The sequence below is a fragment of the Microchirus variegatus genome (genome assembly GCF_963457635.1).
Source record: "Microchirus variegatus genome assembly, chromosome: 2".
In the NCBI taxonomy this organism is placed as follows: Eukaryota; Metazoa; Chordata; class Actinopteri; order Pleuronectiformes; family Soleidae; genus Microchirus; species Microchirus variegatus.
The window spans coordinates 11,598,946-11,625,090 of NC_139803.1; the positions used below are offsets into that span (position 1 = coordinate 11,598,946).

Here is a 26,145-nt window from a genome sequence, read left to right on the forward strand (position 1 = left end):
CTGAACCCTGTGGAACACCAAGCAATGTTGAGAAGGCTGGAAGAAAAAGAACTAAAATAGTAAGTAGAGTGGGCCCAAGACTGAACCCTGTGGAACACCAAGCAATGTTGAGAAGGCTGGAAGAAAAAGAACTAAAATAGTAAGTAGAGTGGGCCCAAGACTGAACCCTGTAGCACACCTTTAACAATGTTGACAAGGCTGGAAGAAAGACCACTAAATTAGATAGTAAGTAGAGTGGGCCCAAGACTGAACCATGTGGAACACCAAGCAATGTTGAGAAGGCTGGAAGAAAAAGAACTAAAATAGTAAGTAGAGTGGGCCCAAGACTGAACCCTGTGGAACACCAAGCAATGTTGAGAAGGCTGGAAGAAAAAGAACTAAAATAGTAAGTAGAGTGGGCCCAAGACTGAACCCTGTGGAACACCAAGCAATGTTGAGAAGGCTGGAAGAAAAAGAACTAAAATAGTAAGTAGAGTGGGCCCAAGACTGAACCCTGTAGCACACCTTTAACAATGTTGACAAGGCTGGAAGAAAGACCACTAAATTAGATAGTAAGTAGAGTGGGCCCAAGACTGAACCATGTGGAACACCAAGCAATGTTGAGAAGGCTGGAAGAAAAAGAACTAAAATAGTAAGTAGAGTGGGCCCAAGACTGAACCCTGTGGAACACCAAGCAATGTTGAGAAGGCTGGAAGAAAAAGAACTAAAATAGTAAGTAGAGTGGGCCCAAGACTGAACCCTGTGGAACACCAAGCAATGTTGAGAAGGCTGGAAGAAAAAGAACTAAAATAGTAAGTAGAGTGGGCCCAAGACTGAACCCTGTGGAACACCAAGCAATGTTGAGAAGGCTGGAAGAAAAAGAACTAAAATAGTAAGTAGAGTGGGCCCAAGACTGAACCATGTGGCACACCAAGCAATGTTGAGAAGGCTGGAAGAAAGACCACTAAAATAGATAGTAAATAGAGTGGGCCCAAGATGATACTGTCGTCTATTGTTTGTGCAGAGTGGGCCCAAGACTGAACCCTGTGGCACACCAAGCAATGTTGAGAAGAGGTAGGTCTGACAGACAGCTTTTGACATCTTCTGTCATAAATTATTTTTCTTATATCTGATCGTGCAACAGAGGCAACATGATCAGTAAAGATCAATCTTGACACCCAAGTTTCTTGCTCTCTTGGAGGGAGCCAGAGATAGGGAGTGGATGTTATGATGTAACGTCGGCTTGGCTGGGAAGACCAGCAGTTGAGTTTTGGAGAGGTTTAGCTGGAGGTGATGGGCTTTCATCCATGCAGATTATGTCACAGAGACAATCTGAGATTTGTCATGTGGAAATGATAGATACGCAACTCCAAAAAAAAACAACTTTTCCTTTTAAGGCAACACTTTTACAAGGAATAAAAAGGTTTGCATGCATGGTCAAAGCGACCTTGACTACAAAAAAAAACGAGCGAGATTCGGGTGGACAGATGGACGCATAAATATCGGACATTAAAGAGAGAACACACTAGCCCACGCTTCCTGAAATCTGCTCCACAAAAACACACAGAGGCTCGGCTCAGCAAATGTATTTTTAATGTACATTTACAAAACAACAAGAGTACAAAAAAGTCAGCCCACATACATATTTTTTTTTGTTTCTTTTGGAAGGAGTATATGCAAATTTCTTCCCACGACTGCACTAAACAGTCCCTCAGATGAATCGAGGTGGAGAGAGGAGCGGGAGGGGTTACAATCAAACTTTCATAAAGCCTGTGTGTGTTTGTGTACATGTGTGTGTGTGTGTGTGTGTGTGTGTGTGTCTGCCAGCCGGCACACTGGGACAGTTTGCTGCTGCGGAGAAACAGAAGGAAACATAGAAAAGTTTGACATTCGTAGCGGACAACGTAGGAAGCAGGGGCGTCCCAGCTTCGTCCTTTTTTCAAGACCCGAGATCCTGCTCGTTTTTTTTTTTTTTTTTGGCTTTTCCCCCCCAAAAACCCCCCAGCCAAACCCCAGCGCTTTGTGCTTCATATTTTGTTGTTGTTGTTGCCATGACAACAAGAGAGTGCAACAGTAGGTAATGCTTTTCAAAATAAAACGTATACATCTCGACAAAAAAAAAAAAAAAAGTTGGCACATTCAAGAAGACATTTTGTAATAACAGTTGTTTTTGTTGTTGTTGTTGTTGTACACATGTTGATTTTTTTGTTTGTTTTTTTGTTATTTTAATCCTCATAAATACAATATATGTCTCTTTCCCCTGTATCCAGAGCTCACAAAAGAACAGCACAGACACAGGTATTTACAAAATCCAGGGAGAGGAAACGAAGAGTGGATAGCTCATAAATAATCATGGTAATAGAGAACAAACGAGATGGGAAAGTCCACTTTTTTTTTTTTTCTAATTATTATTTCCTTCTTCTTTCACAGCAGTGACAGAGTCTGGTCTCCTGACACCGTCCTCAACTCTTGGAGAGGATGGTGGATGATGAAGGTAACGACGGTAACGCTGGTGTCCTTATCTCATTTCCTGGCGCGGGGAAAAAAGAAAACACGTTAATCTCAAATTACATTTCAAACAATAGGATATCAATCAAAGCAGATATATTATTATTATTATTATTATTATTATTATTATTACGCGACACTGACGTTTTCATGACTGTGTCACTCGGCTGGACTCTGAAGGACGGGGGACTTTTTTTACGGCTTCTCCCGGGATTAAATCTCTCACTCTCTGAACCGTTAATCCGGCTGATTATTGATTTTTTACAGCACTGAGGCCAAATGTGACCTCCAGAGAGATAGTAAACCAGTAATCTGACCGACACACGCCATGGTTTGGTATCACCGTGGGTCACTTTTACCATCCTCGTCGTTCCTATTTCCTAAAGATATGTGATCTCTGGGATTTTATTTGTGTTTCCCACACTGCATCTTGACATCTGTTTTCGATGGGAATCCACAAACCCGAACCTGCTGTATTCTGTGTGCTGAAATATACAGGATTTTTTAAGATAAAATACAATTTAATGATCCCAAGCTGGGGAAATTCACTCCGTGGGAGACGAGGAGCACACGACAACAAACGTATTGTAGTGAAATAGAAACTTGTAAAAAAAAGAAATAAAGTTATACTCTGAATATACTAAACTCTGAATTATTCAACTTGCAAACAAAGATTCATGTGTAGTAAACTGTCACGCCTCGCTAAGACTAGGTTAAAATTCAGCTGCTGCCACACACAGATGTTACTCCTACACTTAAAGCGTGTACGGAATTCGTAACGAAAGCCTGTAATAATAAATTTAAAGAAAGACAAACAGATGCACACAATCTGAATATGCAGTGTTCTTTCAGGTAGAATATATTTAAACAGATTTCACAGGACGCCCCTCTGTGCGAGCAGGAAGCTCGGTTGATCATTTGTGACGGCGCCTCGAGTTACGGCGCTTTTCAGAAACACTTTAGAAGCGTCGTTTTCTTCTTCTACAACAGTCAGATATGTGCAGTCGACTCAAAAGCACAAGTACAAACAGCGTGAAGAGAGAAAAAAACTAAGTCAGGATGAAGACATGACATGATCTAAGGAGACTAATATGTTCCACGTTTTTTACTTTGGTCCTGAAAAATGATCAAATCCTCCCGTTTGTTTGTTTCGGTGTTTTTTGTGTCTGCTTGAAAGGTTATGATGTAACAGCTCGTCGTTTTTTCACCTTAAGAGTTCTGGCTTTTTATTCGCAGCTCCGCTCGTCTACAGTCGACGTGTCCTTGTCCACAGACAGGGAGGTGAAAAAAGAAGTGTGTGATGTAGATGAAAAATGTGCTGAATGAATGAATGAGTGAGTGAATGGCAAAAAAACTGAAGGTTAAAGCAGCTCCGAGAGCGGTCATCGAGACAAGAAAAGTGCTGTATGAATACAGACCATTTTTTACGATTTATCTGAAAACTCTCTGCTCTGTGAAGCAAAACTATCAGACCAGACGATGCACATACTGTGTTTGCGGGTTAATTCCTATCTTTATTCAAGAGCATATATTATATTGATTTGAGAGCATTATTTAGTGATTTCACGTTCAGATTTCGTGATATTGTCTCTCAAAATTTGCTCTGCTCGCACTCAAGCTAGCACTCGGCTATATTGGTGCTCGCGTGGATTTCCTGCGCTCAAGCTCTAACTATTCTTCTTGCGCTCAGGAAACTTGTGCTCAAGGATTTCGACGCTGTCAACCAATAGAAGGCCGGCTGGTGTTGACCAATCAGATGATCCCTACTTCTTTGCGGGTGCATTCGCTGTACTTCAAGGAACGTCGCATACGGGCGGGCACTCTTTTAAATCCACTCCCGGGCTGTATTAAATGCGTTTCCGTTTAATTTTTTGACGACTTTTGGAATAAAATATCAATAGTTAATCAATACATAAAGTATAACAATAGATGCATGGCACAGCGAGCTAGTATGACTAACGAGAATTAAACTAGCGGCGGGAATCCGACAAAGTGTTGTTTTCGTGGACGCTTCATTGTGTTTTCAGTCAAATTCGAACCTGCTTGCAGCCGACATAAAGCTTGACATAAAACAAACACCACTATACTGAAAAGCAGAGTGTGGACTCCTACAACAAAGAGTGGTTCAGAACTACAGTTTTAACATGTCTTTGTGTAGAGATGTGAACACAAAGCACATCTGTCCTGGACTGACCGGCCTGGGTCAAAGGGCAAAGATAGCAGGCAGCAACACAGCACCACAGGAAGGCAGTTGGGGTGGAGAGGTGGTGGTGGTGATGGTGGTGGTGGGGGGGGGGGGGTGTAACGTGATAGCCAGGCTTCCTGTGGAAACACCACTATCTTTATAATGACAGAGCTTGTGCTTTCATGTCTCCGACAAGGCGTGAAAAGGCTAGCGAGGGTCAGCCGGGGGCAGTTTTGAGATGTTTCTCACTGCCCCACGGGGGGGCGGGCGACCCCGAGAGCCACGAGATACAACGCACCACTGTGTTGAGATTCACTTTTTACAAGTTCCTTCGTTGTGCTCCCCGTGTCAGCGGTGCTCCGAGGTCACTGCGGGGCTGACCTGTGGGGCAGGATCATCCTTTCTCTTTCTCCGGACACGGAGGAACTTTTTTTTACGACGCGTCGGCCTGCTGCATTAAAACTTAACTGCGGCGACAGAGGAGAGCGGCCGCACGCGTCTCGTAAAAGCCACGTCTGTGTAATGGATGTTAAGCGACTGACCTTCAGAGTCCTGTGAGCGCTGTCGCTAAACTCGATGTGGAACTTTGTCGAGTCTTTGTTGTGTTTGTGATGTGATTCAACACGCAACAATCTCAAATATACCGAATTATAAACTTGTGTATTCACAGTAAAAAACAAGGCAACATAAAAGAATGCATGTTCTTAGTTGATTAGTGATTACTTGCTTTGTTAAAGACAACAAATAAAGTTTTTTCCTTCGCCAGAGCCTGATAGTAGAAGCTTTTCTTTTGAGTGCGTGTTCGTGCAGCACTTTTAATATTTTGCATTTTTGTCAATTCTGGAAGAGTTGTGAGCCTACATGAGGTTTTTACACTTATTTTTGGGTAGTTGGGTCAATTTCTGACATTTAATATGCTGGTTGTAAGGTTATGATTTCTTTTTTTGGGGGGGATTTTATTACTCATTATTGTCTATTTCTTATTCTACTGCTGTAAAAGGACATTTTTAAACATGGGTGTCACTCAGTACAGTTGTAAGAAAAGTTGTCCATGCTGGACCATACATACGATGAATATTAATTATTTAAATTCAGATTCTCCAGGGACAAAAAATCAAATGACATTTGTGATAATACAAATTCGTAAATTAAATTAAATAAGGACACGCTAAATGAGACTGTTTGTAGATCAGATCTTCGTGCACGTTCCTTTTTGGTTTACTAATGACCTGATTATCCTGCAGAGGAGACGGAGAACATAATGAAGCAGTCACACATTTTTATTCCTAATTTAAATCAGATGAAAATCACCTTTAATAGCTAAATCTGGCAGATTTACACGTCTTAATTAGTGGACACTAGTTAAAGAAACTAATTAAATAAATTGATGTTTTTTATTGACCCTGTTTCTTTTATTGCAGAAAAATCACTTCACAGATTTTCTACAGTGACTCAGCTAACCTCTTTCTTTTCTGTCCTTCCCTTAACCAATAAATCCACCCCGCGTGCTCTCCATCACTTACTATCTCCGTCTACCTGCTCTAATGCACGGGGACGTGTCCAACTCTGCGGGCGAGCGTCGGCACGACAGAGTGAAACCCGGCGAGTTTCTCATTTGGCGTGGATACGCTGTTCGATCCGCCTGAGAGCGCAGTGTGTGTGTGTGTGTGTGTTGTCGTAGCTCTTTTTGCATGCGCCGCGCACATACTTTCCGTGTCAGATTATGTGTGTTTTATGGAGCGCAGGTAATGATATGTAGATAAAACTAAAGCTCGTGAACCCGACCGAGGAGCTGCCTTTGTTCCCATGCTCATGAATATCTCAACACCATCAATTATTAAAACCACCTGAAGTGAACAAGGAATAATTGTTTTTTTCTTCTTCTTCTTCATAAAACAGCAGTGAAACGATGGAATTTATTTACATCGCAGCGTTCTCTAACCTCGTTGTGTTTCCTGGCCGAGTTCAGGCCTCGAGAGCCTGTGGAGCCTCTGGACGAGGAGCTTCCTGTGGTCGAGCAGTTGCCGGATATCTGGCTCCTGGAGAGGTAACAGGCTTTACCAGCGTACAGCATCATCTCCTCACCTGAAGAGGCAAGCGCAAAGGAGAGGAATGAGTTTAAAAGCTGCTCTGGGGAAAGTTCTTCTTGGGTAAAAAAACACTTTGTTTGACCATGCGATGCTCGCTGATCTTAAACTGGTTCCATTTTGTCTTAACGGTACTTTATAGCGTTGCACCTGGATAAATATTAGATTAAAAAAGTGCGGTATTCAACGGTAAAGCATTTACAGGTTGGTTCCTCCAAATTTAATGAATTCCTAGTCGTGAGAGTATCAGACTGACCTCTAAATCTTAGATTAGATATAAGATAGCAGATATACAATACTGGTGCAGGGTAATTAGGGGAAATCTGGTGGAGACAGTATGTTTAAAGGTGAAATATGCAACTCATGGCCTAACGTAATGTCAGGAAACAAGTATCAGTATGTGTATATATTAAAGCTTTAACCCCTAAGCCTCAAAATGTCAGTTTTTTGCTTATTTTAACCATAAAAGGGCCAAAAAACGTCCTGTGAGTAAGTGCTTTTGCCCAATGTTCCATAATAAATGTAAATATCTGGCAGTTATTTCCAATTTACTACAGAAACACATTTTGCAAAAACACTGTAATTGTACACAAACAACAGATTTTGCGTGTTAAATTTGAAATTTGAACAGTATAACATATTTAAAACGACATTTCTTTGAGTTTTTGTCTCAATGACCAAAAACAGGCCAAAAAGATGGAAACATGGTACAGGTGTTTTTCCAACTCTTTCCTCTCTGGCAACAAAAACGCTGATTCGCCGGCTTCCTGCAACAGCGCAAGTGAAATTACCATAATAATAGTCACTGTTCATATTTAAAGATACACACATTAGTTCTCACTGCTCTCTGTGCGAAAAGGAGCCGAGCGAGAAGGTTTTTTCAAAAGCTGCAACTTCCTGAGACATCAGGCTGCAGGATTTGTGGATTTTTCCTGACCCATCATTTCTTTTCATTTTGGCCTCTAACTTGTGTGTGTGTGGAAATACAGCAGAGGCTACAAATGACCGCTGCCACATTTCTGTGAAAAATGGTTCATCCCTGTCATCTGTTATCTGTCCCACGCTCGAATCTCTTTCAGCTCAGAGTGGAGATTCTGGGTCTTACTGTCAGCGTGTCTTGGTGCCGAGCCTTTCCGCTGGTGGCTGCCGCTTCCGCTGCCGCATTCGCTCCTCTCCAGTGAGGACAGGTCACCGTTCCCTACAGTGCAGGCCTCCGTAACGCAACCCTGAGGACCCTGCAACCTCTCCTCGTCTGGGGGCGGCTCCGGAGGAGGAGGCAAATCTGCAAATACAGACAGTGGATATTTGTAAGCATGTGTTTATCTGCTTAACCTAATGGCGCTTGGAAGCTCTAAACTATTATTATGTTTATCATCGGGACGACGTCTTAAATATTAAGTCAATATTCAGTCACAGATGGCGCTGTAAAAGTGTGTTACATTATTAACTACACACTTTTCATCACTCACACTGACATACAGTACAGTAAATAGTCTAAGAACATGATTTTATGAGACTAACATTCAGCAGTGGTGTTCAGCAAAGTAAAAGCCTTATTTTTAATTAGGAAAATAAATAAATGTCAATATTACAGGACAGAAATGAGAAGATTATCCATTGAATCCACTCTCGGAGCCACTCACCTCCTTGTATGTCTCTTCTGTACGCCGGCGTCTTCGACACCTTTTTTTTCACCCGCGATTTCTGACTGGGAGGAGTGCACGCGTCTGCCGGGGATGAGCGACTGTGCCCTGCATGACAAGAAAAAACACAGTCGGTTTCCATGCACCGTTTGATTGGAGCGCTGTCCTTGAACCCCAGTATACGAGCAGGGAATCGATTTATTGAATCTGCGTCCACTGTGCCAGGTGAGCTTGTTAGTGTTAGTATTAATATCAATGAACTTTAAAATATTCAATTCTTCAAGCTGGCAGAGCATAAACTCAGTCTCAGATCTGAACCGGGCCGAGATTGTGCCATGTTTTTCTTCTTCTAATGTGGCGTAGCTTCTTTTATTTATGGGTTAAAGGCGCCATATGTAAGAATGTGGCCAAAAACGGTTACTACACTCAAATTCAAAATATTGAGGTCTTTTAGGTTTTGATTTCTCCGCCATTGCAGCTCACGTAACGACGTAACTGGCAACTCGTGGTTGCTCGGCAGCTGAGACTCTACTGACTGCAATGATTGGTAGACGATTTGCAGTCTGCAAAATATTTATTTTAATGCAAATATTCAGTTCAGGTGGTAATATGAACATTATTCCTGAGTCTCTGTGACATATTAGAAGGATTTTATGGTCATAATGGTGCATAATGCAACTTTAAAGTCCAGCAGAGATTTAATGTATATCTATATAAATGTACTCACTGGTGGATAAAGAGATTATTATATAATGTTTGTGTCACAGTACCGGGTGTCGTGGCTCTGCCGGAGTCTTCATTCAGAGTCGGCCCCTGGCCGTGGAGGCAGCGATGGGCAGGACTTTGGCACTGCAGCGTGCCAACCTCTGATGAGCCGTGATGCTGTTGGCCGGAGAGGTTGGGGTTGGACTGGGTGAGCAGCAGCGGGCTTGGCGCCTGGGGGACTGGCACTGGACCGCACGGTAACCTTCTGCTACGGGAAATAAGGGCAACATGTTAGTGGAGAGCGCAAATCAGAAGTGAAATCTCTCCGCTTCAGAGCGAGCGCCTGTGTGCGCGTGTGTTACAGGGAAGATGTGGAGATATTTGTTCATTCAACTAGATCGTTTTCTCTTCTGGCCAACTGGTACATGATAAGGAATTTATGCTGTTTCTGTAAACATGAATAAATAAAGAGGACACGGGTTGGTTGTTCCTGAAGAAACTGTTGTGATGACATCAATATTTGCTGCTACAGTGTCAGCAACAGTAAGAGGACGTTTTTTCTCTACTGTATGTTTCTAAAGACGTTTCAAATATGGGCTACCGTTCAAACGTTTGGGATCACCTATACAATTTGTTGGTGTTTTCCATTAAAAGTCACACTTTTATTCATCAAAAGAGTTGGAAAACAAATATACAATATAGTCAAGACATTGACCCGATTAAAAATAATGATTTTTATTGTGTTTTCAGCTGTGCTAACATCATTGCACAAGGGTTTTCAAGGGTTTTCTAATCATCCAATAGCCTTTTAACGCGATTAGCAAACACAATGTACCATTAGAACACTGGAGAGATGGTTGCCGGAAATGGGCCTCTATACACCTATGTACATATTCCATTTAAAACCAGACGTTTGCATTAACAATGTATAAGGTGTATTAATTTAATGTTATATTCATTGAAAAAAAAGTGATTTTCCTTCAAAAACAGGGACATTTCTAAGTGGCCCCAAACTTAAAGATATCACATACCGTGCCAGCTGCTGACCATCAAGCTGGTTGAGGCGGGGGAGGTCATGGGGGGCTTGGGGCTCCTCGTGGGGCGACGGGGTGAGCGTGGCGGTCGACTGGTGACTGTAGGAGGTGGCGGGAGACGAGGCGTTGTGCCTCCGCGGCGGCAACGGTCCGTCCTCGCAGCCCTCCATCAGGTAAGTCCTCTCCGGAAGCGGAGGACACCACTCCTCGTCCGAGCTGTGAAAGAAAAGACAAAATAAATGCGTCTTGATGGATAATAATATCATGGAGGACGGCCACAGTTTGCTCGCACACAGATGAATGCCGTTCTCTCAGGCTTGACTGTGGTTAGAGAGCCTTGCCTTTGGCAAAACGGCAGGAGGCTAAGCTTTCACGAGGGCAGTGCTGCCATTATGAATGTGATAATAGTTTTGCCCTGAGGTTGCAGTTAGTGACTGGTGAAGAGGAACACAGCTAAGTCTTTATCCACAGAGAAAACACAAGGATAAAACACACACTATCTTTTGTCTTTTTGAAAAGGTTTTCCATAAACAGCATCGTTTCAGGAAATGTCTCCATCCACGCGCAACGGCCCAAAACGACTTCAAGCCAAGACGTTTTTTCGAATAAAGTTTTATTTTGAATAAATTCAAAAACATTTCTGCCAACGTTCACACCAGTTTAATAGGAACCATCGTGGGAGAACGTTATTCCGCGTTACTCTGGCGGAAGTAAACGCAACACCAGCACTTTTTCTTCGTACTTCCTCTACTTCCTGCTCGTTTTCACAACCCAGAAGAAGAAAGAACAACTAGAAGAAGAACTTTTCAGGTTCCGAAACAATTCTTTTTTTTTTTTTGGTTTGCATGGACGGTGAAATTAGGTTCGAGAACCTGAGCCCTGCCGAAGAGAAGAAGAGGAAGACGACAATGACCAACTCAGGGCTTCAAAAATGCTGCTTCTGTGTGGACAAAATGCTGATACGATAACTTAAACTTAAGTGTGTTTTAAGAGGCAAAAGAAACGGCTAAATCACCGAGGCGGCTGAACGAGGTCGAAATAATTGAGTTGTCAGAGCCAGAGGCATGAGGACCATAAGAAACACATTGGTCCTGGCACTTAATGTTCCTGTTGGGAGCGACAGTAAGTCTTCGTGATAACGTCGCTGTGTCGCGCACTAATGTGAGCAAAGAGGAAAAAGGAAGAGCGTGACTCACCCTAAGTCCATGTCCTCGGGGAGCGGCTCGTCCAGCTCGTCCTGCTCGCACTGGTCCAGGTCTTCGACGGGCGGCGGCGGCAGCGCCTCCATCCAGGTCAGAGACGGCGTCTTTACCGCTTTCCCCATCGCCTTCTGTCTTGGTTTCCCTGGAAAACAGACACACAGAGGATCATTAAGATTCTTGGAAGTGACGGATATTTTGGCAGAAACAAAATGAGATTCTTATCAAATATCGCCAATCGATTCTCAATTTAACCGTTTCCTAGCAGTGCTTATAAACTCATTAATAGAGATAAATGTGTAATATAAATGTGAGAACCCCCTGCAGTTTAGACTTTATATGAACAAAAAACTGAAGATTCAATATATTTTTAATGGCCTGGGTGCTGGAGAACGCTTAATCACCAGACTTCACTGGGGGAGTGTGAAACAAGGAGCGGTGAGTCGTCAGTTGGTGCGTCTGCGGGGAGCTGAGGAAACTGAAACTGCGGCGAAACACATGCTTTGCTGCCTCTGTTGATAAGCTGCAACAAAGAGGATCTGTGTTCGCTGAAACAAAGGCTAAGATAAGATCAAGTCTGCGGCGCATCCTCACCAGTGCAGCGGTCAGGCTGAGCGTACTGAGCCCCAGAGGGCCCCGCTGGCATGATCCAGTGTCCGTCGTCCTGTTGCTGCTGTTGCTGTTGCTGCTGGTGCTGCTGCTGCTGCTGCTGCTGCTGCTGCTCATTGCTGTGGGCTGGTGCCTGGTTGGTGAAAGGCATGATGGAGGTGGAAGCGTAAGGGGTGGTGGAGGCGTAGGTGAAGCCGTGCAGGTCCTCGTTGGTGGCGTCTATGGTGCTGTAAATGGGACCTTCCGTGGAGCCTCCCATGCTGTACTTCTCCGTCTGATTCAAGTAGTTGGAGATACCAGCTTCTACACAGTTATATTTGGAGTGTGTTAGTTTGGGGTTAAGTCAGGTTTATTATTGCACTTCTGTGTCCGAGCAGCATCGTACCGTTGTAGTATCGCTCTGCCGTGTCGTGGTTGGTGGTGCAGCAGCTGACGGCCTCTTTGCCGCTGTGGACCAAGTTGGTGGTGGGCCAGGAGTCCGCCAGCCACGGGTAGTTGCCGATGTTGCCTCCCATCACGCTGGGTCTAAAGAGGCATGACATCAAGCGGCTTTTTTAGAGATCGCGAAGTGCACTTTGAAACGAGAAAGACGGAATTTAAATGGGACGTAAATTACCTTCCGTTGAGTCCTGATGCCTCTCCGTGAGGAAAACCAACTGCAGAAGAAAAAGTGTAAAAGATGAGGATTTAATTGGAAATGTTTGGACACACTACTCATTTGAATGTTTTTTCTTTATTTTCATGACTATTTACATTGTAGATGCTCACTGATGCTAACCCATGGCCACCAAATTTACCTCAAGCAGTTATTTTAATGGATCCAGGTGAACATTTTTGACCAATTTTAAAAGATTCTCTAAGATAATGCCTCACAACAGCAAATAAGGTTTGTGAGGTCACAGTTCAAGGTTGCTCCGACCTCTAAAAGGTTAATCCTCAAGTCAATGGATTGCCGCATTTAAAAGGATTTACTCATGGTGTTTTTGACAGTTACCTTTACCTTTGACCACTAAAATGAAAACAGTTTATCCTATGAAAGAATACCCTCGAGATGTTCTTAAACTATCGTGTACACATACACACAGCTTCAAAAAATTGTATGTAAATACAAAATGCCTGATTCATATTCATGACTTTTTTTTCCATAGGAAAGACAGCAGACGGCTTCAGGTCATTAGCAACCACCCGCCGCACCGCGCGATCTTTCTCGCTGACCTGCTGGTGTGTAGGCGAACGAGGCGGCGTAGTGGCTCAGCTCCTTCCTCTTCTTGCGCCTGCAGTAGATCCACATGCTGAAGCCCATGAGGATGACCCAGCACGCTCCGCCGATGCCCGCGATGAACGCCGGCTGCTTCACCACGTCGGTGATCTGCTCGGCCAGACTTACGCTGCTCTCCTCGTCGCCGTCGCTGCTGCCACTGCCGCTACCACCGCCTGACACGGAGGGCTGTTCAGCTGGCAGCTCTGGAGGGGGGGGGGGATAGAAAAAGATGAGTGGGACAAGCTGGCATAGACATGTAACTGTATATAAAAATAGACATAGTGTGTCAGTTTTTGAACCAGGAAGCTCCTCCTGGATAATACTCGCTGTCAATCTTATGTCCAATCATATGTGACGTGTGCTTTATCATCTAACATAATTTAAAAAAAAAAATGGACATCATGTGCTATTGAAGAAGACCCAAAACTAGCGTTTAAGACTATTAGCTCTTCAGGTTTAACGAAAAAGCGTGAAGTAGGTTCATTTTCCTCCAGACGAGTCATCTTAGAGACCAGAGAAGTCGCCCCGATTTTTAACGTCGTGGACTCACTGATGAGGACGGACGCAGGCTGACTGCGAGTGCCGATGCCGGCGCCGGTCACCGCCGCCACCTCCACCTGGTAGAGAACCCCGGGCATCAGGCCTTTCAGCACCGTGGACAGCGTGTTCCCGTCCACCGTCCTGTTGATGTAGTAGCGCGTCTGGTTGTCTCCGCCGCTGCCCACACACCAAACCTGTTTTGGAAATGACACATTTAGAGCTGCCTTTTTTTCTTGTTTTTTGTGCTTGTTTCTCACACGTGTGTGTGTGTGTCAGGGCGTGTTTACCCTGTACTCCTGGATGACACCGTTTTGCATCTCAGTGGGTGGAGGCTCCCAGGAGACGCTGACGCTGCTGGAGGCGTTGCTTAGCTTCACTGTTGTCACTGTAACAGCTCTGGGTGGCGCGCTGGGGACTGTGAGAGGAATTATGTCATCCACATACTCATACACGGGGACAGTGAATGCAACACTGGAAATAAACGTGGCATGTGCTGTGGCATTGGAGGAAATACATCTTCTTTTCAAATAAAGAAATACATTTGCTCTCTTCTTTTAAATCTAAAGTTCTGATCAGTTCAGTTCTCCTTACCTGCTTCTGGGGTTTGCACCAACAACGTCCGGCTGTCCCTTCCCTGGAATTCGTCAAAGTACGGACGGATCTTTATCTCGTACTCGGATCCCCTGAGCAGGCTGCCGATGACTGTGCTGCGCTCCGACGGGGAGTTGATGTCCTGGAGGAGCCAGGATCCGCCACTGGCTCGGTAGAAGAGGCGGTAACCCTGAACGTACTGAGACTGACGGTCGACCTTCAGAACATATAAAATGCAGATGACAGATTGAGATTAAGCGACCATCGACACTGCCTCTTTATATGTATATACAACAAAAACACTTACGGTCCATGCCACCCGGATGGAAGAGGGTGAGAGTATTACAGGCTCTTGAAGCTGGACGGCCACCTCTCCCAGTTCCCTCTGCACCTGCCTGTGGTCCACGCCCTGACCTGTAGGACTCACATCTGAGGGGGGAAACACACAGATTCACTGCTTTGGATGCTGCTGCTGCCGCTGCCCAGGCACCTTTCACACTTATCTGACAAACTAAATCAAAACACTTGGCTCTATCTATAGCGGTGTTCGACAAGTTGACGAGGATAAACACGACCCCCGTTTAAAGGCGTAGTATAATCCGAGGACGCAGACTGACCTTGTGTTCTCACGGGCTCGGAGATGGGACTCGGGTCGCTCAGGCCGTAAGCGTTGACGGCTCGCACGATGAACAGGTAGACGGTGTTGGGGAGCAGACCGGTGATTGTGTGCGTCTCCATCTTGACCATGTCGGCCACGGTCTGCCATTTGCTGCCTGCTGATTGGCTGTACAAAAACATAATAATAATAATGTATCACTTTGACATCTCAGCTTGGGCAGGCGACATATTTTTTTTTCACTGTTAATGCTCAATAATTCCATAATAACTGAGGAATTAGTCAGCTAATCCTTTAAGCTCTAATTGTACGTGCTGCTGTTACTTTGATCATTTATAACACAGCATCACATCTTAGAAAAACATTTTTTTTTGTCTGGGAAAATATTAATTTGTACAGCGAGTGTGAAGAGCCAGGAAAAGTAATTTAATAAAAGCACCAGCACAAAAGGTTAAGTAAGAGTAGTCTCTCCTCTCCCGTGTAATTAACAACAGCAGAAATCTCATCTTAAGTTCTATGAGGGGAAATAAAATTAGATTTATTGATCGATTGACGTAAATGTAGCCTGTGTAATTACATTCCACCAGCAAAAAAACGGCTGTTTATGTGTGTGTTTGCACCTATTTCATACTGTGCCAGTGCTTTTCAACGCAAACTACCAGTGCATGAGGAGAAAATCTCAAGGTTGTGACAGAATCTGTTTTCCCTTCTCATCTTATATGTCCTGATGAATGAGGCGACTGTAATAAAGCTCAGCTTTGTGGCTTAAACCCTACAGAAGTCAAAACACTCCGACCCTGTCCCCCCCCCCCCACCGTTTATTCACCGTGCATATTATTGTCGCTGTAACAGCGGTAACAAAGAACTCCCCAAGCATTTGTTCACCACTTTTAGATTTTTACCCCAAGGGCACTGTGGGGGGATTGTGGTGAAACAGCTTTAGTGTCAAAATGCACAATTAGACTGCAGAGGAATGAATACTGTCTGTGAATCATGTCTTTGTATGGATGTACTTGTACTCGATTAACACTTTGAGACCTTTTCAGGCATTAACACTGACCTTGTGGTCCCAGTAAAGACCAAAACAGAACCTTATTTCTGAGAAATCTTATGTTTGGGCTAAAATTTGAATAGGTTTTACGCAGGTTAGGTAGAGATAACTTTTTGAGAAGGATAGCTGCACGGATTTGTGGGTGTCCATGCGTGCATTCGCAAGCGTGCGCGTGCGATTTAAAGCAACTTTGATAGAGAGACACTCGGCTGTGTCCCCAAAAGAAAGAAAATGAAAGCAGTCTCTCCTGTAGTCTACAGGACACACATGCATGCTCCAACCCTCTCCTGTCCCTGTGGTCCCACAAACAAACCTTGACACCTCGGGCAAGGAAATGTTATTGCAAACATCCCAGTGGGCCCTCTCAGCTGCTTTATATAGAATCAGTTTGCGTTACTCGGAAACGCTGAGTCGCTGCCAAGGGCCATGACTTAAGTCTGGATCTGATTAAGCTCTGCCGGTGTTCCCCTTTTTTTTTTTTTTTTTTTTTAAATCAAATTGGAGGGACACATTTCCCTGTAATCTGGAGGCTCACTCTCATCCGTCGAAACCACCCATTCTGCTCAATCTACTTTTCCCCCCCTAATTGATCCAAGGTGAACTTCCTCTCAACTGACAGCACCTGGAGGCTTCCACTGAGGTCTATTCAGGTTCATGGGATTTGCCGCAGAGGATTGAGCAAGATGACAAAGTCCTTTTTTTTTTTTTTATATAAATCTGCCAACGTGTAACACGTGTGTCCATATTCTGTACATTCATGACTTGTTATGAATCATTCTTACTTGATCATAAGTGACGTGTAAATCTTGCGGTGAAGTGTGATATTGTGAAAACACTTTATGCTGTCGTTCTCCTGCCAACTGAGTCGTCGTCTCTCAAGGTCTACTTATATTTCACGTGTTAGCACAGCTGTAAACTGTGAGCAAAATGCAGGAGACGCAATACTGACACACATTTGGGTTGAATGTAAAAAAGGATATAGCAAAGGGGGAGAGGAGTAGTAAAGGGTCTGGTTATGTCCTTGAGGACCATGATTATGAACCGATATCAGCCAAAACCACAGCACTGTGTCCACTGGTCCTTTTTCTAACACAAATGGAAACTACTGCTAAATGTTCTCCAGACGTGGTGTGTTGTACCGTCATATGTTATTAAGATGTATATACATACTCTGGACATTTTCTCTGCCCAGTTCCTTGGTTACATTTCCAGAAAAGGTCAGAGTGAGCAGTGTAAACACAGCAAGGAAGACCTCCAGATAATTCACAGCGAGTGAGTAAGTTTGAGTGACTGTTCTGCCTCCTACACATGCACAACTCAAACTCCATCCCTGCGTACGGTGCTTTCACACAAATAAACATCCTAATGGATAAATAAAGTCATCTGAATCAGAACGGGAACCGCACTGAAGACTCACCTGAAGGCCTCTATGATGTAGGAGGTGACGGCAGCTCCTCCCTCGTGGGCGTTGGGTTGCCAGGTCAGAGAGACGCTGTTCTTGGACACGTCGGTGACAATGGGTTTGTGCGGCGGACCTGGCAGCTGGAACGGCTCTGTGGTCTGAGCCACTGACGGGTCTGCACTCTCTATGCGGTTGAAAGAAGGAAATAAGGTAGACAATTTGGTGGCAACATTTGCCTGCAGCAATAACGCTTCCTAATCTACTCCACATCATAAACACTGTCTAAAATACAATACAATACAAGTATTATCCATCTTATGTTGACGTGCATCAACCTCACCGCCGCCACATCTCCTCCCCTTTATCACTCGCTCTGACAAGTGTGAGATGCGAACAGTGTCATCGGAGCAGCTTGTTAGGTTCGGTCATAACTCCCTCATTGAACGTCATAAATTAAATCTCTACTGCTTTAAAATATCTTGCACGCTAATGGCAGTGGAGGAAAATAAAAAAAAAGGCATAGCCTCACTGGTGCGCTGGGATTCAACTGCTTTAAAGCCACTGTGCGGTATCTAATAGCATCTTTTAAGTAAGGGATAATGTGCAGCGAGGCCCTTCGGGGTGATTCAAAGCCCTGTTGCTCCACATCAGGATTTTACATCCCCTCGTTGAGATATTTTTCCACGATGATGGCCATTTCACTGCACATTTATCCTACTTATCGCGCGGGTACGAGAAACAAGTAATTTGACGAGTATTGATAATGGAATAATCTACGGGATGGGACTGCAGTTGTTAAAACTTTCTTTTAAACCACAGACGCACTCAACTAGGGTGGCCCTTGTCAGTTTACTTAGTATGAAATGTAAACTAGCAAGGGCAGGTTTGTATATTTGGGGCAGCTCTAGACACATGGTGCAAGATGGGGGTCTATTTAAGGCAAAGCCCTTGCCTAAACTCTAAATAAAGTCCTTTTCTTTCATATTTATGTCTAGTTATTCAATTTCTGACAGTAAACCCTCTTAAATATTACACACTGGACTTTAAAGTGAAGTTAGATAGGTAAGATACTAATACATGGTCACCGCTGACTCCTCTGCACCAGAGTCCATTGACAAAAGCAGCAGTTTTTAGCTCATGTGACAGTGAATTATTGGTCTGCTGCTGCCTCCATCAGTGAGTTTGTGTCATTGAGGTAAATCCAAAAAAGAACACTTTCAGACAACCGAGTCATAAAATAACAGTTAAACTTAATGAAGGAGGAAGCGTTGGATCAACAACTCCTGTTGCCTCAGAGGTAAAATTGCTATTTTTGTCAATGGACTCTGGTATGGGGAGCGAATAGTCTGACAGCAGATAGTCTTAAATAGCTAAAATCATGTTTTTTTCTTAAAATGTCCCTGGTTTTAACCTCGTTCTTGTTAAAAGTTCCCGATCCACACTGTTTTTTCTATTTTTTTGCAGATTCACTGGCCTTCATTTGGAGGATTCATACATTCAGAACAGAATATTGTAACTGACAAATCATCAGAATATCATATAACTAAGCTGTATAACCAATAATAACCATTATTTATCCCATGCTATGTGTTTATCTTAACCTCGACACCATGCCACTGAACCAGCAGGGATTTAAGAGCTTCTATTAGACTCTACTTGTTTAATTAACCATTCATTAAATGGTCACAAGGGAGAGTCTCTCGTTACTTGGACTCCTTATAAGTCAAAAACACACCAGGTGACCAAGTTTGGCTCCTCAGCACAGCAGTAAAAGTGTTACACAGTGGGCACAAATATGCTGTTTTAAACACTTCTCTTTAATCTATCTATCTTTTTTTTGGTTGGTTATAAAATCTCTGTCCTATTATCGACGGCATCTCCACATGCAGAGCTGTCATTTTGCGTTTCACTTAAAATCACACAGAGACAATTTACCTTTGACTGTGAGCACTCCACTCCAACTCGTCTCTCCGCTGGAGCTGGAAGCCAGGCAGGTGTAAACCCCAGAGTCCGTTTCCTGGCAACAGTAAAAATGGGAATCATTAGTTTAGTAAGTGTGTGTGTGAGTGTGTGTGTGTGTGTGTGTGTGTAAGGGTGATACTATGTTAATGCGCCCATTACCAGTGACTGAGACTAAATGTCATATCTCTGAAAGCAGAGTGTTTGTCCTCAGAATACTAAGCAGAGGAAAGTAGGTGTGGATGAAACGCTGGCGGGAACAGAGAGCTGCAAATCACACAAAACAGATCACTTTTCACATGGAATGAGATTAGCTTTTTTAGTATCTGTTCGTAGCAGGCTGCACCTTTGATGCCAACGTGTTCGCGTCTGTTCGCTTCACGACCAAAAATCAAAGCCCGCCTCCCAAAAAAGATGACCAAAAACATACTTGCATGAAAAATTATAAAAGGCAATCGCACCATGGATGAATGGTGACGTATAGCTTCATGGTTCTCTGTAATCCTGAGTCTCATTACCAGCTAATTCACTGCTGATCACTTAAAGCCACCTCCATCATGTATTTATTTGATTATATGGTGATTCATGGAATCATGGATTCAGGAATTATCCTGTCATCAAATTGGAAAGGAGCTGTTTTAGCAGATTTAGCTGCCTCACTTGTTCACTTGGTTATTACTTCATCATGGCCGCATCATAAGGGGAGCAGGAGCCAATCTCATCTGACACAGGGTGAATTTTGGTTAATTTAAAAGGTTAATCCCCAATCGGCGTGTCTTTGGACTGTGGGAGGAAGCCAGAATACCTAAAAAGAACTCACAAACACATGCGAGAGAACTCCAAATGTCATGCTTTCCGAATAACAATTAAAAAAGGAGCCAAGCCAGAGTGTCTGGATATGGAAAAAGTTCAGTCTTTAGTGCAAATTTGTCCCAACTTACACAGGAGGAGAACCATTAGTGTGCAGATGAGTAACAATGAAAACCACCTTGGAATTATTCACCGTTTCGTTGCAGTTAAACAGGCAGATTTAGCCGAGGTGTAAATTCCTGTCTCTGCGGACAGAGGTGAGAATTTGTTCGAAAAGGCCCCCGGAGATCTGCTTTTCGAGCATCACAGTGGGTTCATGGGAAACAAAAAAAAAAACCTTGGGTAAAGTTTCCTTCTCAGATGGAACCCGAGCACGTTTTGTTGACAATTGGGTCTGAGTTAGCGGCGCAGAGACAGATATTATATAGCGTAATGATGAAATTTTCCCCTCCGTCGTCAGACAGGTGCACTGTGAAGGGACGTGGTGTGTCATAGTAATGCACGTGGATTTGCATTTCCAGGGTTTGCAACGTGAAGCCATGCATGTTAATTACAAACTTGGGGATGATACCGACTTTAAGCCACAATTTTTTTAAATAAATTGAGACATTCAGCAAAAAAAAAGGTAAAATTTGGATTAACATTATTAAAATGTCTATATCTAAATATGAAAATGTGCATCCTCTCTTTCTCACAGCCTCAACATCTGCTTTAATTAACTGCTCCGACTCCGGAACGTTTTGTCAACTGCGGTCATATCGCTTCTTTCATAAATGATAAATTCTCAGCGGAGTTATTTGAAGTCGGAGCCAAAGTCAAGCTGGTGGCTTTTATGCTCCTCGTCTGATTCCTACACAGCAGAGGAGGAGAGAGTTAAGGGAAAGGATCAAAGGGCAGAATTTTAATGACCAGCTAGAGGTCTCCAACATTTTCTGAGGCACCGAGTCTTTATACTCAACAGCTACTTAGCATTCTGGACAGGCGACGAGCAGATGTAATTAAGAGGTGTGTGATAAATGTGCCTGTGTGTGTATTTGTGTGCCGGCAATTTAATTTTTGGGGAGGCAAGCCAAAAGCTAGACAGCCTGTGAAATTGCTTACAACAGAAGGCGGTGTTGGGGGCCCCTACACTGGGGAATCTTGCAATGTGACTTCAAGAAACATAACGTTTCAGTGCTTTCCTTTACCGCTCGGTGCCATTTTGGACTTCGTCCTCTCCTTCGGTCGGTTTACGACGACAACTTTAAGATGCGCGTCAGACCCGGGCCTTGATGCGCGTTTTTAGGGAATGAGATCCAGGACCAGCTCAACTGATGTCCTCTCCACAAGCTAAACTGGCTTTTTAACTGTTCATGTTTTTAATTGTCTAGCAAATGAGGCAAAGGAAGTGCATTTCACTAACCGCTCCGCATTGCAGCTTTAACCTTGCTTTCCAGTTGTATTAAATAAATCATGGCCGTGCAGCGAAAACTGTAAAAAAAAAAAAAAAACATGAAACACGGGCGTATTCTTTAAGAAGCAGCGCACGGCGGTACCATGTCTTAACAAGCAGGTTCCTGTTTTATATGGATCCCGCGCTCTATTATAATACGCCCAGGGCCGTGTGGCTAACAAGACGCTCAAACTGCATGAAAGGGTGCAAACGTGGATGCAACCAAACGGCAAAAAAAAAAAGAGACGACATGACTGTCAAAAAACACTATTTAACATGACTGTATCATATTTGTGCAGTGTTTTCTGCTTTGGGGATTGGTGTTGTGACTACACAAGTTTCCCACACACTGTTTTTCAACACCACGCTGAATGTTTCCCCGTTTAGGTCTGCGACCTGTTAGAGTTGCTGCAGAAACATCACTTGCACAACCTGTCTGCAGCTAGGAGAAATCCACCTGAAAATTGTGAAATTACTGAACTTTTCGGATCATATTTTATTGTCCCACTGGTGGAGCGTCCGGGTCTAATGCGCCACAACAGCAATGCACCAAAAAAAATATCGAATTATCCCCGAAAGCATGACTCGTGTAAATGTTTTATGAAGTTGTACAACAGAGAGGAACCTGGATTACATTAAAGCCTTAAATGTACCATGTATTGGTTTACTTTTATTATTTATATCAGATAAATGCACACGTGCAGTGCATGTATCAACAGCTGATGGATGCAATTTAAGCAGCTGAGTGGTGTTGTTCAGGCATTGTGGGCAATGAACGAAATAAACATGTTTAAGTGAGAAATTAGTGCATACTGAGTCATTTTTTGTTTACAACATAAAGCCCACATGGAAGCTTTTAAACCACATCAATAACGCTGAGTCACCGAAACAAACTTCTGTAGCTCTCCTGTTGCACGTTGCGTATGTGGTCGTACAGGTGCGTGTATGCGTGTGTGTGTGTGTGTGTAGGGGTGTTTTCAAGAATTCTAATTAGTTTTTTTGCGCTTTGGCCGCGAGTTGTTGTTCACTCCGCTTTTTACTTCATCAATTCGCATTGCACAAACACAATCAGCCTTTCCCTTTTTATTCACTCTATTCTGCAAGCGCAGCCCGTATTACTCCTGTTGAAAACCTTATACATTATGCAGACGACATGCACGACGGAGCCGATCATGACTAATGCCTTGCTGAGCGGCGCTGATGCACTCGGCCATTCTGCTCTCTTTGCGTCTTCGGGGCCCCGGCTCATCAGTAACACTGACAGAGGAATTACTCAAGACTAAGTGGCTTGTCAGAGTGTCCTGCAGGACCCGGGACAGGTGACTCCCCCCCCCCCACCCCCACACCCCTCCTGCCTCTCCTTTCTATAGGCCTTGACCTTGAGCTGACCTGTGGGCCTGGCTCATGATGCGTCTGTCTGCGTTGTCCCCAGATGGTAGAGTTTGATCAGTGCGCCGGGGAACCGGCACGGAGAGCGGGTGGGGTAAACAGCCGGGACACCTGACTATTAATCAAGGAGCGGCAGCTCTGGGCACCGCATGGAACAGATTGCCGAAAATGGATGAGGAGGAGAGGAGGAGGGAGGGAGGGAGGGAGGGAGGGAGGGGAAGAGTTCCAAACCTGAAGAGGGAATGTGTGAATATTTACTTCTGTATCACAGCTTAATTATGTCTTTGACATGAGGGACATGTCTTCGCCTCTTCCCAGAAATCATCTGTTGCCATTTTGAGCTTATTCACACGTCCGTAAAGTCAGTGTTTTTTTTTGTGCGTCAGCTGCAGTGCATATCAACAGCTGATGCAGGGGATGTGGAAAGTGCAGTGATGTCAGTATTTTTGCGTCAGCGCTCTCTTTAACAATGACACTTGCCCACCGTTTACAGGAAAGCAAGAACTTACCACGAAAGAAGGTTATATATAATGATCTTTTTTTGGACGGATGCAGGTGGCGGTGAATGTAATTACTGAGTACGACACGTGTACGTTGCGATTTCACATAAAAGTGGATTTTCAACTCTAACCCGATTACACCCGGTAATTTGTTGTCTTTTGTGTCCACGTGCTCCTTCTTTCTGTCCTCGGGGGCTTTGTTTGGGTTCCTCACCCCTTGTTTTCTACCTTGCACACAGGGCCTCTGCTGACTACGCCCACATTAACCGCTTAGCAGCCTCTTTTTAACCACCCCACCGTCCCCAATGCACACCCCACACACACACAGGAACACACACACACTTCCCGTCTGTCCAGGATGTCTTGGCATCATTGTGGGACAGAGGTAGTGTGTGTGTGTGTTTCTGGCAGACATCCCATGGTAATGGCATCTCCTCATTGCCAGAGTGTGAGGAACAAACAGACCATCTGTCCCCCTCCAGGGGCCCAGATGAGATCAACTTATTTATACTGATTATTTCGGGGTTAAATGTGATTTATGAACACTGATTCATTTTTCTCTCTCTCTCCCCGCCCGCCGCCCCTACATATAATGCGTTTCACACACTTGTCCAATTATGTCGCGGGAAGTTGATTCATAGCAAATCTCCAATTGAGAAAATGTGTAGAGCTTTTATTAATCTCTCACATGCATTTTAATTACGTGAATTTGTATAAGTGCTATTTGTCAAAGTGGAAATAAGACCGATGGACGTCATTAGTTTAATCAGGTTTAAGAAAAATGATTCTGAGCCGTTATTGTTCCATTGTTGTTTGATGATGAAGGTAAATATTACAGCACTGTTATACACCAGTGACTTATTTTAATGTGGCTGATTAGTTACATACCAAGCCACCTCATTTAACTGTTGATGCAACATAGAAACTAGAACTGTAATTTCCAATTTGATCACATGATGTGTGTGTAACATCACCTTAAATCCAAAGGATATCTTCTCTATGTAAGGCTGATCCTTCAACTTTGTGTATTTAATGCTGTGTTGAACAGTTTTGGCATGATTCAGTATAGCATGGCCAAAACAGCAGTGGTTAGTACCATATCTGAATTGACAATAGGTGTGAATGGTTGTTTGTTTCTGTATGTCGTATCCTGTGATAGTCTGGTGACTGTCCAGGGTGTAACCTGAGTCCCGCCGAGTGTCAGCTGGGATTGGCTTCAGCTCCTCCACCGCCCACAAAGGAGAAGCAGGATGAGAAGATGAGAAATGAATGAATGAATGGTCAAAATGATTTTAAAGTGCTGCAAAGACTGGATTTCATATGCAGTGTTTAGGTTGTTGAAGAGTAGATGTGGTTTTAGTCCTAGAAGAATGCAGATCTAAGGATTACATGTGTTCTTTTTTTGGCATATTATCCTGATACTTTTTGATACAGTTTGTGATTTCTAGGTAATAGATTTGGTGTAAAAAAAAACAAAAACATTTCTGCTCCAAACTAGTGAACGGTCACAGAAGAGCTGTTGCCCGTCCTTAGTTGTTTGGCTAAGCTTGTGACTGTGTATTTATGAACTGGACTCTGCTGGAAAAACCAGCATAGACCAGCATAATGATGCTGGTGGACCATCATAGACCAACATAGACCAGCATCATGATGCTGGTGGACCAGCATAGACCAGCATAGACCAGCACAGACCAGCACAGACCAGCACAGACCAGAATGGACTCACATAAACCAGATAAGACCAGCATAATGATGCTGGTGGGCCAGCATAGACCAGCATAATGATACTGGTGGACCAGCATAGACCAGCATAGACCAGAACAGACTAGCAAAGACCAGTATAATGATGCTTGTGGACCAGCATTGACCAGCACATACCAGAATAGACCAGATAAAACCAGCATAATGATGCTGGTGGACCAGCATAGACCAACATAGACCAGCATAGGCCAGCATAGACCAGCATAGACCAGCATAGACCAGCACAGACCAGAATGGACACACATAGACCAGATAAGACCAGCATAATGATGCTGGTGGACCAGCATAGACCAGCAAAAACCAGGATAATGATACTGGTGGACCAGCATAGACCAGAATAGACCAGAATAGACCAGCATAGACCAGCACAGACCAGAACAGACCAGAACAGACCAGTATAATGATGCTTGTGGACCAGCATAGACCAGCACAGAACAGAATAGACAAGATAATACCAGCATAATGATGCTGGTAGACCAGCGTAGACCGGCATTTACCACCAGCAAAGACCAGCATAATGATACTGGTGGACCAGCATATACCAGAACAGACCAGCAAAGACCAGTATAATGATGCTTGTGGACCAGCATAGACCAAAATAGTCCCGCACAGACCAGAATAGACCAGATAAGACCAGCATAATGATGCTGGTAGACCAGCATAGACTGTCATATACCAGCATAGACCATCATATACCAGCATAGACCAGCATAATGCTCGTCACCAGCATTAAAACACAACAAAAGCTAAGCTGGTTTTTTCAAGCAGGGTTTGCATTTAAGAATTTCCAGCAACTGACTGTCGACAGTGATTTGTCCTGGCTGAGAATCAGAACCTGATTATATTTCTTCTTTTTATCATGAGAGAGTGTGAGGAGAAAGTGC

The 26,145-nt window shown here is 43.8% G+C and overlaps 1 protein-coding gene across 1 annotated transcript in view; it reads right to left on the bottom strand.

The window, feature by feature from the left end:
- Window positions 1-2,129: 2,129 nt before the first annotated feature.
- Window positions 2,130-26,145, bottom strand: part of robo3 (roundabout, axon guidance receptor, homolog 3) — a gene marked incomplete at its 5' end in the record, with an annotated part of 163,473 nt that continues 139,457 nt past the window's right edge. The window contains 18 exons of the mRNA XM_083910290.1: window positions 2,130-2,509; window positions 6,615-6,757; window positions 7,865-8,041; window positions 8,403-8,510; window positions 9,173-9,375; window positions 10,139-10,357; window positions 11,338-11,485; window positions 11,935-12,252; window positions 12,335-12,474; window positions 12,566-12,605; window positions 13,165-13,413; window positions 13,761-13,944; window positions 14,038-14,165; window positions 14,342-14,558; window positions 14,649-14,770; window positions 14,959-15,125; window positions 17,426-17,594; window positions 19,346-19,427. Of these exons, the coding sequence (XP_083766416.1) occupies window positions 2,498-2,509; window positions 6,615-6,757; window positions 7,865-8,041; window positions 8,403-8,510; window positions 9,173-9,375; window positions 10,139-10,357; window positions 11,338-11,485; window positions 11,935-12,252; window positions 12,335-12,474; window positions 12,566-12,605; window positions 13,165-13,413; window positions 13,761-13,944; window positions 14,038-14,165; window positions 14,342-14,558; window positions 14,649-14,770; window positions 14,959-15,125; window positions 17,426-17,594; window positions 19,346-19,427 (2,826 nt within the window). The 3' untranslated portion in view covers window positions 2,130-2,497. The remainder of the gene's footprint in view (window positions 2,510-6,614; window positions 6,758-7,864; window positions 8,042-8,402; window positions 8,511-9,172; window positions 9,376-10,138; window positions 10,358-11,337; window positions 11,486-11,934; window positions 12,253-12,334; window positions 12,475-12,565; window positions 12,606-13,164; window positions 13,414-13,760; window positions 13,945-14,037; window positions 14,166-14,341; window positions 14,559-14,648; window positions 14,771-14,958; window positions 15,126-17,425; window positions 17,595-19,345; window positions 19,428-26,145) is intronic.